Genomic DNA, 15,170 nt, shown 5'->3' with positions numbered 1-15,170 from the left:
TAATTATATCAGTTGTATATACCTTATTTATAGACGGGTAGTAATTTGAACGTTTTCACCGTTTTTAGGGTACTCATTTTTGCAGATTTATAGCAAATTCATTAGCACAATAATTATAGATGTATAAGTAAGAGTTTTAAACATTAGAAAAAGAAGAAATTATTATTATTAGCGAATACTTAATAATTACAAATTCGCTAAAATTAGTACCCGTTTATAATACGGTAGTGTTCTGTACAGCTATAGGAATTTCATGTCTATATGTAAAACTTGTACGCCCATTTAACTACATCCCTTTCCTTCTCCCAGGAGCTGGTGGACCGAGGACTGTGACCATTGAGGAATTGAAGGAACGTACAAAAGTGACCGACTCTCAACTTGACACTGAAATTGAAGAGACTGACATGTTGGACCTGGCAGATCACTTTGACAATGTGGAGACCTACCCTGCTATGTTGGGGCTGAGCCCTGCTGAACAGAAAGACGTTAAACTTGATTGGTATCTCCAAACAGCAAGTTTCATACTCTAAAGGTGTGGAGACAGCATAATCCAGGTGCAGCCACGTACCGAGCACTAGTGGACATCGTACTGGATATGAGAATGGAAGAATTGGCCACTTACATTTGTCAGTCAGCAGCTAGGTAAGTGAATCATGCTGTCATCGTGTTTCAGTATCATTATGCAATTATTTCACACACAGAAAACCTGAACCTGCATGTGGTGTGCAATAGAACCTAACTCATTATTGTGCATGTCATACTTGTACTGTCTTAGTCAGTTTATTTCCTTGATTTGTGCTATATATTTGTCATTATAAAGTGGCCCAGTGTGCAAGAATAATGGTAAAGGTCGTCCAAGGAATAAACTGTTGTTAAGCTAGGAGAAGGTCGTCATTAGAATAAACTACATCTGTGTTTTGCTAGTTTCGCCCACCTGTTTCCCTACAAGCTCAAGATGGCCGGCTGACAGTACAGTGCAAGTGGCAGAAGACACTCTGAGAACAGGGCAAGGTGGTGAAGAGATACGGACCAGCTCTCCCAGGCTATCAAGGAAGGCAAGGGAAGATGCCGTGGCTGTGAATGAGCCTAGTGGGAGGGACCCTGATAATTATCTCCTTAACTCACTGTGGACGTTTTGGCGTGACGCGTGAGTGTGTGTACGTACGTGTGTGTGTGTGTAGAAACTGGATAGTTGAGAGGGGGACAAAATGGTGTAGTTATATATCTGGTGGTGGCCATTGTGTGTGTGTAGCTAGTTATGCCAGTTCTGTGTTTGTGCTGTCCCCCTCCTTGTAAAGTATCGTTGTGCTGTGTCCAGGTAACAAGGAAGTCATACACTCCCTTCCCTGTTATATTACGCATAGCCTCGAGGCATGATTTGGTACGGGATATAAAACAGATGTAGCATGAGAATCCTCGTGTTTTATGTAATAGTCATACAGGCAACTGGCCCTCTGTCCCATGCTGTATCTACTACTAGTGTTGTACTCTATAGTGTATTTTGTGCTGTGCCCCTGTACTATAATATGGTGTGTGCGTGTTATTATAATTATATTGTGAATGTTCTCATTATTCATACAGTACACGAAGAGGATCAACTGCCAAAGATTTCTTTGAGAATCTAAAACCTTTGTGTACAGTCAAGACCATCAAGGTGATGTCCATCACGTTCATTATAATATCAATACATCGCCCCCTACCCACCAACAGGCATTTTGGGGTGTGGTCAACAATATTCGTCCCATAGATCAGTTGGGCGAGAGAGAGAGAGCTACCATCTTATGAGGAATGAGAATAGGAGACCTATTTGGGAGGACTCTGATAATGCTCATGGTGGATTGTGGTCATTCAAAGTCAGAAAGATGCACACAGTGAGGCGCCATGATTATAGTACACAAGTTCTGTGATAAGCAACGGCTATGTTATGATAGCCTTACACTGTTTTCCAAATTTCAGTCTTTTGGTAGCTATCTTTGAGAGACCGTAATTTGTGTTCATATTGTCCAATTTGCTGCATTCAATAGACCCTGGGTTTCATACAGGATTGTTAGCTGGGAGGGGGAAACGTTGATGTTGTTCCTTTTTTTACGAAATGATCATCATAAAATTTTACAAAATGATTTTACGTCTGAGGTGCAATTTGGGCTTTTCGTGTGTTTCAAATCATGATATTTTACATTTTGCTATTACATCAGTCAAAGTTCTAGGGGGGGTTTTGGCTGGGGGCGATCCCAGCCCCCCCCCCCCTCTGTATGAAACCCTTATAGCTCAGAATTACTTTCCAATGGTGTGCTTAGATACAAGCACTGAAAAATGTTTACATTTGAAATCACAATCATAATCATGTCATAATCCCCCGCCCCCTCAGACCAAGGTATGGCAGGAGCTGTTGTTGGCTGCTGTGGGTGAGCAGTTCTCAGAGTGTGTGGGCGGTGGTGACTGTGTGTGTGGTGTGAGTGTGAGGATAAGAGGGTTCGATCAAGAAATCGTACAGATCTGGAATGAAGACATGCCTGTCCTCTCAAAGAGCTACTGTTCTGTTGGACAGGAAATGGTCCTCAACTTTATCAACACTGAGGAGATCAGCTCTGGGGTGGAGTTGTTGGAAGGCTGCGTTGGTACAATAACGTTAATTTCAGTATCTGCTTAGGAAGAGGCCTTTTGATGATGTGTTAACAGAAAACCCTTTCAATTTAGACCATGAGAACTCTAGTTACAGAGCAGATTATAGTACCCTAGAAATGAAGGATGTTAAGATGAGCTCTGTGTGGTGGAGTTGTTTGAAGAGTGAGATAACATTATTTCTAAAAGCAAAGAGTCTATTTCAGAAGAATTGTGTGGGCTTGTTATGCCATGGCCATAGTCTTTATGAAAATAGCCTGTTACAAATTTGTGTTTTGAGCATACCATCTGAACGAGAGCTTTCAGAATTCAGATTCGTGATCTGAGCTCTAGTTTCAGAGCTGATCGATGTACTGTACTTTTGTTTCTGCTGTACAGGTGTGAGTGTGTGGTGCACTTTGACCCCTGCTAGCCGTGCTGGTGGGGCCGGGGAGGGGAGAATGAGGTACATAAGAGTTCCAATAAAGAAGCATCACTGGGCAAAGATAATTCTCAAGTCTCTCTCTGGGAGGTGGTTTCAGACTACACCCATTTCCTGTGTTGAGGAGCACAACATGTGATGACTAAGAGGTGTAATAACTAGGGACAGAATAGGTGTGGCTTAGTGGTTAGGGTGGTGGCTTAGTAGATTAGATGATAGATAAGGCGTGGGTTCGATTCCTTCTTGGGGACTTTCTTTACAAATCAGTTAATAATATCCCTAAATTTTTAAGTCATCATACTCCTTCTCAAGTACATACAAGTTGGGGTGTCGCCCGGTTTCTGTGAAACAAAGTTTCACGGAAACCGGGCGACGACCCAACTTACCCTTTTTGGTAGACTAGGTTCTGTCTTTTTTTTTTGTAGAAATGGCCGAAATTATTTAACAATGTAATTGTGGTTTTGCTCTGCAAATCTCTGTTGCAAGTGTACGTACTGTACTATTAATGATTTGTGCTTATGTAATGTAGTTCTATAGGTTTCCCAGTAAGGCACTGCAAAAAGGTTCTATATTTATGCCTCAGTGCCTGTATCCTCCTCTATAGGTACAGATTATCAAGTAGCGTGTCCAAGGAGGACAGTAAGAGAGTCGTCACCTTCCTCAACCACCCAGGACTACATCTCATTCAGGTACAGGCTCGTTATTAGCTTTGTAGCTCTAGAAATCTAACATAAGATGATTATCTCAGAGATAGTTTTGTACCCAAATGAGTAATTTCACCAAGGCTAGAGCCAGGTCCCTTCCACCAGATAAAAAGGTGGTAGATTTATTACACCATGTGATACATGTAGGACATAAAGAGAGCGCATGTTTATTAAATGGATTTCACCAACTCAAGTTATGACTTTTAATTATTATGACCTAAGAGTAGATCAGAGTACTCTTGTTATGACGCAATTGATTATCAACCTCCCTCCCCCCAGCAGGGTCCAAACTTCTCTTGCAGACTACTTTAAGCCTAGTTTTTAGTGTCTAGAAATTTAAAACGTTATTTTGCAGGGGGGTCAAATTTTATTTTCGCCAATTTTGCTCAGAAGCAGAGATACAATCAAAGTCTTGCTCTTGTACTAGCCTCGATATCATGAGCGGCTTGTTCTCGAGGTCACCACACAGCTGGCTTTGATACTTGTATCTCTGCTTCTGAGCAAAATCGGCAAAAATAAAATTTGATCACCCCTGAAAAATGTTTTAAACTAGCTGACAGTCACTAAAATCTAAGCTTAAGTAGTCTGCAAGAGAAGTTTGGATAAATCGTGACCTTAATTAGCTAAGGTCAAGCGGTTCCTCTGGCAAACAGCTGTACCCGAGCTGTACAGTATAACTTGAACTAGAATTATTTTCATTTCCCTTTGAAATACACATCTAATGGAGATCAGTGAAATAATGATGTGTTTAGAGATCAGTGATTGCTTTCAGGCCCAAATACTCTAGTAGTGTACCGTGGTACACACACACACACACACACACACACACACACACACACACACACACACACACACACACACACACACACACACACACACACACACACACACACACACACACACACCCATACACACACACACACACACACACACACACACACACACACACACACACACACACACACACCCATACACACACACACACACACACGCACACACACACACAGTGTCTCTTGTCAGCTGAGCTGCTGTGGAGCGAGGGCTGTGATGAGTGTAAGAGTGGCTACAGGATGGAGGAGAACATCTGCGTGGGCGTATGAGTGTGTGGGCGTGTGCTTATTCGACCATTTTTCGAATGCAAAAATTAATATTAAGTAAAATCCACTGTTCCTGTATACTGTACTGACAGCATTTAATACTTATTCTAGTTGTCACATGATATTCATATGGTATACGTACTCGTCACATGACAGGCCAAGTGCCTTGAGTGGCTTCTCAAGACGGTCAAGAAGAGGAACGAACAGTCGGAAGTGACGGATATACTGGATGAGTCTGGTGTGACCCCCGCCCACTTTGCAGCACAGGGAGGACGCCTCGACTATCTACAGGTGAGTGGGCAGATGTGTGAGTGGGTGGGTGGATGTGTGCTGTTAGTGTAATAAGTGCTTGCTCAAGTCTGAAACGTGTGTATCGCATAGCTACTGTAGCAACGATAACTGAAAAAATGCAATCATGATTTTGGTTTTTAGATATTTAGTTTCAAGTCTAGCTGTATCACTCCCCTACCCACACACACACCCACACACACACACACACACCACCCACCCACACACACACAGCTGCTCATGGACTTTGGCTACAGCATGGTCCACACGGACAGGGAGAACCAGAAGCCGGTGGATTGGGCCGATGCTATGGGTCAGAATATCTGTGTCCGCTATCTCATGATGTACGAGACTTGTTGGGCACTCTCCGGAGAACTGACACACATGGCCGAGCAGCTCGCTATGTAAGTGGAGGGCCTTAATTAGGGATTGTGTAGTGTGTGTGTATGGTGGTGTGTGTGCAAGTCTGTATGAGAGTGTGTCACTGGGAGAATTGCTACTGCTAGTGTCTACCGTATAGCCCGTAATTTTCGGGTGGTAAAATATTTGTAGTTGAGCAATATTCAGTCTCAAATAGTAGCCTCAGTGAACTTTGACTCTAGCATTAATTTCTACACGTAGCAGCCAAAAACAATTATTACCAGCAGCTAGCTACATGTACGTAGCTACAAGTAGCAGCTTGTTAGTGCTTCTTATTATTCTTGTGCTAATTATCAACCCCCTCCCCCCAGCAGGGGTCAAGTACCTGTGCGGAAGGCGCCCCCTGAACCACCCACTACCCCTAAACGATCCTCCAATCGTCCCCCTGTACCCCCGGATCCTGCTGCTAAGAAGAGGTCACGAGGGTCAAAGGACAGAGGTCATGAGGCGGCAGATAAAGGGGAGGACCATAATACCATTGACTATCGAACAGCCACCCCCCAAGAAGTGTTAGAGTGAGTGAATAGTATAAATTAATGTGCAGGTATGTACTACATGTACATGTCCCCCGTTTAATCAATTGGTTAGTGGACTCTTTCAGTCGCCATAACTTGAATTACGTGGATCCAATTTTATGATTTTCCGAAAGCTTAGAAAAAGACCTTTCAAATCGTACCAGATATTTGGGAGATAACAATTTTAGCACGATACCATGTAATAATAGCCCAGGGTTCAAAGTTGAATTATGAATTGGTGAAAGGTATCTTTCTCAAATTTTTGGGTCACAGTACTAAAGTTATGGCTGCTGAAAGATGTTCAACTACTGCAACATGTCCGTGCTTGAATTATAACTAGTGTACCTATACACACACTATGACTGCACCACCCACCCACACACACTCACACGCATACCCTCGCACACACACACCCTCCCCCCCACACACACACACGCACACACCCTCCCACCACACACTTGCACACACCCTCCCACCACACACACACACACACACACACACACACACACACATGAAGCAGATGACGTCAGTAGCTCAGCGTATGAATGCTAACGGAGAGGCTCATAAACGTGGTGGTGGTATGACCCGAACCTTCTCCCCCCTCACTCCTATCATACAGCGCCTCTACAGCAAGTCACATGAGGTGAGAGACACTGTACATGTGTGTAGCTTGTGTGCAATACAGTAGAGTTACGTACGCACTGTATCATACCTGTTTGGTAGTAGCCATGCATAGGGCAGAGGTTTGGGGCCCGGCTGTATTATAGACGCTACTTGTAGGGTATAGACAGGTCTCAATGTAGCCAACAGTATAGACTTTAGTAGCCACCTACATTGTTTGATTTCTGTGCCCAGGCTGATAGCAAGAGTGAGAGGTCCTCCAGGAGCCAGAGACACACAGAGTGAGTTATCCCTACACTTTACTGGGAGACCACTCGGCCATTGCATACACTTGCTAGTGTCACTGTGTATTACCAATCGTGTGTATACACTATAGCAGTCACTTTAGTTGCAGCATTATTTCTGTTCTTTATAAATTACCCCCCACCCACACACGCCCACACACTGTAGAGACGCTAGGAGATCGGCTCCGAAAGTCAACTTCTCTAAAACTATTACCGAGTTTCCAGACTACAGTCGCTATGACAACCCGACAGAGATGAAATCAGCATCAATCCCAGGTCAAAGTCCGTCCCATAGTCACCTTGGCAAGTTGGATGGGGACTCGCTGAGGGTCAAAGGTGAAAGCTCGGAACACATCAGAAAAAAATTAATTATTATTAGCATAGCACAAACTGTTCATTATTTTTATTGCTTATACTCAAGATTTGTATGTTACTAATGATAGTGTCATTTGCCATATGCACAGTGTGTAATGTAGGCCCTGATAAATTATGCTCGGAATAATTTTTAGCATAATTAGAAGATAAATATCCTCAATGTCCATTTTTGGTAAAGATCATTACATTAAATTTTGCATAACGACATTTTCATGTGAAGGATTATCACCAATATTATGAGAATCATGATTATATCGTGTACATGTGTCAGTTATAATTAGCTTTGCATGTGTGCTGTGTTTTTATGTATACGTCTTAATTAATTTTGTCTATAATTATTATGTCGCATTTTTGCATTTTTAATAATAAGCACATTTTTCAATCCGAGAATTAATAGAATAATGGGTAAAAATAATTTATCAGGGCCTAGTGTGAGACTCTTCAATACCTAATAATTTAAAGTTGGAAGTAAAGTTCATAGCATAATTATATTCCTATAACAGTGTACCTGCAAGACCAGCCCCACCCCTTTTAGGAGTGATATAATGGGCACAATTAATATGGACCACACCACTTCAGACCTATCACTAGCTGCACTCGCACTGCAGACCTATACATAATTATTGAATCATTAATTTTAATTAGCTTTATGTATAGCTACTCCTGATTATAGTTAATTCTGAGAAAAAGCATATAATTATGCACCTATCAATGTCAAGCCCCACCCCTGACATACGGGCAGTATAGGGGATTGGGTGGGGATTATACATTTTCACTTAATGAATGCCCAATAGGGTGGGGGCTCCTCATGTGTATAATCCCCTATCAATCCCTTGTATATATGGTGGGGGTACACTGGGGATTAACAGGGGATTTAGTCAGCTACATTGCAACTTTATGATGCGCATGCGCAAACATTGGCCCCGCCCTCAAAATTGCTGGGAAAAATGTTGATGCAAAAGCCCCTGTGTTGGGGGGAAAGTGAGTGCTAAAAGCTGTATAACCCCCTACTAATGCCCCTATATATACTGCCCGTATGTCAGGGGTGGGGCTTGACATTGATAGGTGCATTATGACAATACAACTTGATAATTATAATGAAAAATTTTAAATTCTACACCACTGTTTCTTTCCCAGTAATTATAACAATGTTACTCTTCAGCTTCTTTCGATTTATTTCAGCTAATCGAACATGATAGAAATAAACACTGGAGAAGATGAGGACGATAATAAGCGTGGTTAGGGTAAACCCCAGTCTAACTCCACTGTTGGCCGTCCGGTTGCATGTGGTTGTGCTGATGGTCGCATTAGCAACAATGGTGTCACAACTGAACGCACAATCGAGAGGCTGGAAATTATCGGCCAGTAAATAAAAGGGAAGGCAAATAGTGACAATAAGAATCATGCCAATAGTTACCAATTGATTGAATGACTTGTCGATGTATTCTTTGTTGCTATTTAAATTCGTGTCCAAAGCAATTGATTAACTCGCTAGCAATTCCCAGTAGAACACAAACGGACAGGAAAACTGAGCTTGCAGCAACTTCAGTGCTGCTGCAGAAATCAGTGGATTGTGTCATCCCAACAATAGCCGAGTAGATGGTGTTGATCTTGATAAACATCGTGATCAAATCAAGCGCAGTGTACCAATCAGGTGATCTTGTTTTCTTCTCATTTTGTTGTTTTCTCTTCAGCAACTTTAACAACTTTTCAGCACTGACGGAACTATCTGAAAATGATTAGAGACGTTCCCAAAGAGAAAGCAGCTGCTATTTGATTATCCAGGACGCATTGAGAGTCACAACCTAACTCAATTCTCCAGCTGTTGATAATACTTGTGATAATTATTGTTGCCATAGAAAAAGAAAAGCACTCCTATAATTTCAAGGAGAGATGTAATAAAACTGACTGGATTTTTTCTAGCCTCGAATCCACGCCGATTAAAATACGGCCTGGTGTTCATTGCAGGGGTGTTAGTGCACATGCGCTAAATTTATTGTTGATAATAAAACGGAAAATAAACAAAATGAGAATACGTTAAACCGCATGGTTCGTAGGAAAAATACATTAAAACAACAGAGAGCTAGAGATGGCTGCCCAGGCCTCTCACAAGTGTCACTGGCAGCCGACGAGTAATCGGCTCCGAGAAAGATATCCAAAGACACTAGTGGGGTAGGGGTTTCTCCCACACACACACACACACGTACACGTACACGTAGCAAGACCACCATTAGCTAAGCGTCAGACCGTTGGAGCCGCTGGAAGGCGACTCTGTTTCCCCGTCCAGGACAAGAGTAATATAAAAACAAGAGAGTAAAAATTACTGTTAATTAATTTTGTTAGTCACTGCTTCATATCAACAAGACGTGCCGTGCCGCTGAGGGATCGGACCAACGTTATACTCAAGCACCTTCTGTTGAGACTGCCAGTACTCAGCAACCCAACGGTAGATCTCTGTACCTGCAGAGTGTTATATAAAAAAAAACAATAATTAAATATAGCTGGAATTGAGTGCACACTACAGACTACGAGTGCCAGTACTCCTACTGACAAACAAGTGATTATTCAATTATTATTAATTAAGGCTTGGGCCAGGCTAAACCACATCAATGTCACCCTCAGCTATGAAGCGATATTAACAAAAAGATCAGTGAAGGCCATACCAAAGTGCTAGACAAGTGGTTGAGTGAGGGGGCATTTGTAAAATCATTATACAAAACTGCGTAGACAGTAGAGCACATGTAAAGGCACTATGTTTTAACGTACAATTGTTCATGTATATTGTATCTCGTGTACATTTTTTAAGGAGACCCTCCAAATATGCAACACACTACATCTTAGGACATTATCAAAGTAGCACTTACTCAAGCAGTGTTGTTTTATATGCCGCGTCCTAAAATGATGTAGCCACTTATTGTAATACATGTAGTTCGTATTTTAAAGTGGCCTGGAATAAGGCTAGTGGATTCCCTACAAGGACTTTTAAAAATAATGTTTCTGCCTCAAAAAGTAGCCACCCCTGGGGATTCGTAATATTTAAAAGCCTCAAATCGAATAAACACTGTAACCACTCTTGCTTACCACTTATACGCACAGTGTGCTTCGTCAACAGCGACTGCCACTACAGAGTCACAGAGGGGACGTTGGACCAAGAGCTGCTTCTACGCTTCTCTGCCAAGGAGTGCCTCGGGAGCACTATAGAGGAGAGAGAACCGACCCTCGGACACGTCACTCACACTAGCAAGGAGGTCCTTCTCGACATCTATGAAATGAAGGATCAGTGTTGACTGTAATAATGCACTAAGTTCAGGCCATTAATATCATCAGTTCCTAGATTCTTTAATATAGCTATCTAGATCTACATCTTTAATACCTTTGTTGCCAGACAATAATTATAACAGCAGAGACACCCTTCTTCCGGAGGCCTGAAACCTGGTCTATTATCAGAGACACTAGTGGTGACAGCACCAGCACAACACTTCTCTCAACTCTTGTAGAGCTAGAGCTTGTCTGCTTCAGTGAGCAGTTGGAAGCACAAAGACTTGCCATAGCCCGTGGGGAACCAAACAAAGACATCATGATCGTCATACAGGTGGATGAGAGCCTCCTTTTGCTTTGGCTTCAGTGTGAGATCCTTTAGACCAACGAAACGAAGAGCATAAGCCACAGCTTCACAAAACTCAGTCGACGCCATTGATAGTAACACGGAACAAATTCCAAGTATTACAGCTAGCATTTACTAAAAGTTTTACTGGCATGCACGATTACCCAGATTCTGGGTAATCGTGCAGCGCATGTGCACTAACACCCTGCAGGCCGTATTTTAATCGGCGTGGATTCGAGGCTAGATTTTTTCTTGTTATGCAGAGATAGACATAATGGCCAATTGTTAACGGGCCAAATAATATAATCATACAGAGAACAAAGACAATAATGGCAGCTCGGGCACTTGCTACTCGATCACCCTTGGAGAGTGTGATGGTCTCTTGCAGGATGGTGTTGAGCATGTCCACCAATAGGAGTGACAACCTTGCTCTGAGCTATCGGACGCTTGCCCTACGTACATGAGGAGGGAGAGCTGTAGCTTAAGAAGACTATAATAATTATGCAGTAGTTTATAGGAGGTCATGCTCATATGCACATCCACTTTATAGCTTGTATATAATTATAATATAATTTATGCAAATCTTTGCAGTAGCCTGTAATTATATGCACTCACTGGCATTGCTATAATGTCTGGACTTAGACTGCATAGATTTAGAGCTGATCAGTTCTTTGCTTTTGCCTGGTGACAGTGACCTAAAATTGTTGTTGTGAAAAGAGAAAAGATGGTGTGGGTGATTAATCAGCACTCTACAGGAATAAGCCAGAATAAGGGCTAAGAAATACGGTGTGCATAATTATGGGTGATCCGTGCAGTTTGGGGAATTCCCTTACTTTAGAAAACAAACAACGCCTTTCTTTGTTGAACAAAGCCCAAATACAAGTTATTAAAAATGAAAAGGTGCTGATGCTTCGGTTGAGATGTCCAAGCTACATAACATAAAGTTTTATACACATGATAAACAATTTAATTTTGCTGCATGCAAAAACTCAAGGAGTGGGTAATGAATGTCCATCATTGTTGTTAAAAACGATCTATACCAAAAGTTCAAGTCTGCATTAGCAGAGCCTTGCAACCACCTATAGTATCCATGTTGCAACTCTCTTATAATTATTGTCATTGCCATTGACTTTTGAGAGACAATTAATTAGTGGGAGGGGGCGGGGCTGGTGGTTTATTCATTTCCCTCTTAGGCTAAAGGAAATGAATTAAACACCAGCCCCGCCCCCTCCCTCACTACTTCTGACTTTTGACTTTTCAGTTTTGCTGGTGCCTGGATCAGAAATGAAAGAGAAAAGTATTCAAAGCAAGAATGAATACAATACTGAGTGCAGGCTTAAAGAGTCTATCTTCCTGTAAGTGATGCTTGTGAGCAGCACTATTACAGTATTTATTGTTCTCCAACATAATTATAACAAATTGTTGTCCCTTGTTTCAGGTGTGTTGTCAGATGATGCTGTGTGGTGAGTAGCTCTATCACAAGTTAGTGGAGGACCTGGAGAGGAGCATCCTAGAGAGCTGTAGGTTCATACCGTAAGATCTCGATTTAAAGCGACACTTTTTAATAATTACGAAGCCAGAGGTCGCATCTTTTGGAGGTTGAAAAATTATATTGAAGCCCTGGTGTCGCATATTTAGAGGGTCGCATCTAATTGGAGGTAACTTTACAGAGTCTACTTGCCTCGATTTCAGGCCGCTTAAAAACACTGATTTTCCAGTGGGCTACAATCGAGGCTAGGGAGTGGCTACATTTACCTCTATTTAGAACGCGACATTAAAAAATAATTATCAACGCAGCTGTCGCTACTTTTAGAGGTCAGAAAATTGCTGAAGCTCCTGGGTGTCGCATATTTGGAGGGTCGCCTTAAATCGAAGTCTTACGGTAGTATAATTTTATTATCTATATAAAAAAAAAATTATAATTATTATGGCTTCAACAATCCCTATAATTACTCTACATGTATAGATTTTGTCCATCTTGAGAGCAGTGAAAAAGACATTGGGCACTACTCTGAACCTGCGTCCATCGTGCTTTGTCTGCATCACCTTGAACCATGAACCCAGGTTATGCTGGCTGCTCTGAACTACCAGACAATCTAAAGGTAACTATCGGTACTTTCTATTTAGCCTCTATGCATTTCAATATTTCTCTCTGTAGGTGTTGTTTCGTACAGTGGCCATGATGGTGCCAGACTATGCCATGATTGGAGAGATCTCTCTCTACTCCTATGGTTTTGTGGATGCTCGTAATCTGTCCGTCAAGATTGTCATGACCTATGGACTGTGTTCAGAGCAACTCTCCAGCCAACTCCATTCTGACTATGGTACCCACTGTACTGTATACTCGACCTACTCACTATTGTACACTGTAGGCATGCGTGCAGTCCAGTCAGTGTTGGTGGCAGCCAGTCATCTGAAACTGAAGTACCCTAACGAACATGAAGACGTGTTACTGCTCAGATCCATCATGGACCTCAACCTACCCAAGGTATGGTACTATAAGCTAGGAGAGGCCTACCGTATTACTAGAATATTTTTCCGGTAAAAAATCTTTGCGATCTAACTATTCCGTTCTATTCCCCTACCAAATTTTAGATTTAAACATATCATTTGTCATTCCTAGCTTTCAGAAAATCCCCAAAATTTGAAACTAAAGTTATGGCCGTTTAAAGAGTCCCAGTACCACTTGTACTTTCTAAGGTCATGTTGTAGTGGAATTTAAAGTGTTTAACAACCTCCCTCCTATATACAATACCATTGCTATTCATCTACTGTAGTAACCCCCCCTACACACACACACACACACACACACACACACACACACCAGGCAAGACCAAGGTCCTAGAGGTACATGTACTAGCTGACACACTCACACTAATCAATGAGAGGGGACAGATGGAAGAGAACAAGACAGGCTATAGAGTCATCAACCCCAAGGCTGTCACTAAGGGTCAACTGTTTGGTCAGTTTGACCCTGTGTCACACAAGTGGACTGATGGTGTGGTAGCCAACACATTCAGGTGAGCCTAAGCCTGTGCATATATAGTTGCGCTCTATTGTAACAAAAGCACAAGGCTATAGCTTTTCAACAATTCAGCTGTTTTTGGTAGCCTGTAATTTTTGTTCAAATTCTCTAATTTCAAATCTAATTGCTAGCTCTGAGAACAACCTTTCCAATGGTGTGCTTACATGTAGATGTAAGTTTTGTGATTAGTAGAAATCTGGCAATTTTAGCAAAAGCAAAGTATATAATAACCTTGCGCTTTTACAGCCATTTTGATAGCTACGTACGTATCATTGCGTGGTTGATCAGTGCTTATATCTGTGTGTGTAGGGAGTTTGCACCTGCACAAAATGATGACCGTAAGTGGGTGGTGTTTGATGGTCCTATAGACACTCTGTGGATGGAGTCCATGAACACTGTACTGGATAACAACAAGAATACAAAAAATTATGAGATTAGACGAATGGTACGCAAGTTATTGTCGCTCAAATAGTTGTTATCCAACCTTGGTGATTATCCAAACTGGGTCTGTTTTGATAGCTAACTTTGAGTGCTCGTAACTTGAATTATGCATTTTCACGATTAAAAGATTCATTTTGTATCCCTTTGAAATAGCTATATGGTATTGATGAGTGTTTTGGAAGCTACAAGTTTCATGGGTCCCTTTTGTGACCCAACAACTACTGTTACTTCCTTATAAGGCTTATTAGTTACCACAACATAGTTCGGGGAAGCCTAACAAATTCTCTATGTGCAGAAACTATCTAAAAACTCGATTTCCCTTTTCATTTAATTTCTTACCAGCCTGCCTGTTTCTGTGCTTCGAAAATAACCAACTATACAGTACTAGTCCATGAATCGTTGATGGTCACATAATTGGTAACCTTCACACTCCCCCACACACACACCCCCACAGGATAGTGAGGACGACCGGAGAGAGCTCTTGTCTGGCAGGACAGACCCAACAGCTGCAGGCAGGACTACAGGTACAGTGAGTGCTACTAGGTGTTCACTATCAGCTGTTTGCACAGACCTTGCTAAAAAAAATTTAATACTAAATCATTCACTGCACTACCACAAACCACCATACAATGTTGCTATGCAAATAGTATAAATACATGTACATGCATGTAGTATAGTTATAAATAAGAAGAGCAATGATGGCTTCTAGAACTAGACTATGGGAACTCATAGAACACTGGGGATCTACCAATT

General features: G+C 41.8%; 3 protein-coding genes and 1 long non-coding RNA gene across 8 annotated transcripts in view; 3 read left to right on the top strand and 1 right to left on the bottom strand.

The window, feature by feature from the left end:
• Positions 1-15,170, top strand: part of LOC135346990 (uncharacterized) — a 128,195-nt gene that overhangs the window by 66,340 nt on the left and 46,685 nt on the right. The window lies entirely within an intron of this gene.
• The window catches only part of LOC135346996 (NACHT, LRR and PYD domains-containing protein 3-like), a 42,605-nt gene that overhangs the window by 13,843 nt on the left and 13,592 nt on the right, over positions 1-15,170 (top strand). Inside the window, exon 7 of one of the 3 annotated variants that reach the window (XR_010398183.1) lies at positions 310-642. The exons of the other annotated variants lie outside the window; for them this stretch is intronic. The gene's annotated coding sequence lies outside the window, so the exon portion shown is untranslated. The remainder of the gene's footprint in view (positions 1-309; positions 643-15,170) is intronic. 3 annotated transcript variants of the gene reach the window in all.
• LOC135347013 (uncharacterized) lies at positions 706-5,138 on the top strand. 3 transcript variants are annotated; one of them, XR_010398193.1, is made up of 8 exons: positions 706-1,147; positions 1,582-1,654; positions 1,711-1,871; positions 2,369-2,618; positions 3,001-3,192; positions 3,648-3,732; positions 4,755-4,901; positions 5,001-5,138. XR_010398193.1 is itself a non-coding variant. In XM_064544828.1 (6 exons), exons 3-5 carry the CDS (start codon positions 1,782-1,784, stop codon positions 3,180-3,182), a joined length of 522 nt encoding a protein of 173 aa, XP_064400898.1. In that variant the 5' UTR covers positions 706-1,147; positions 1,582-1,654; positions 1,711-1,781; the 3' UTR covers positions 3,183-3,216; positions 3,648-3,732. The 3 variants fall into 3 exon arrangements, 2 of the variants coding, with proteins under 2 accessions (XP_064400898.1, XP_064400897.1); XM_064544828.1 differs by lacking the exons at positions 4,755-4,901; positions 5,001-5,138 and having other exon boundaries at positions 3,001-3,216; XM_064544827.1 differs by lacking the exons at positions 4,755-4,901; positions 5,001-5,138 and having other exon boundaries at positions 3,001-3,732.
• LOC135347033 (uncharacterized) lies at positions 9,366-11,087 on the bottom strand. The gene is made up of 3 exons (XR_010398211.1): positions 10,721-11,087; positions 10,429-10,609; positions 9,366-9,807 (listed from the first exon to the last, which is right to left on the bottom strand). It is a non-coding gene; the product is annotated as an uncharacterized LOC135347033 (long non-coding RNA).

Source organism: Halichondria panicea, chromosome 13 (assembly GCF_963675165.1).
Source record: "Halichondria panicea chromosome 13, odHalPani1.1, whole genome shotgun sequence".
In the NCBI taxonomy this organism is placed as follows: domain Eukaryota; kingdom Metazoa; phylum Porifera; class Demospongiae; order Suberitida; family Halichondriidae; genus Halichondria; species Halichondria panicea.
This window is presented reverse-complemented; position numbering and strand designations above follow the sequence as displayed.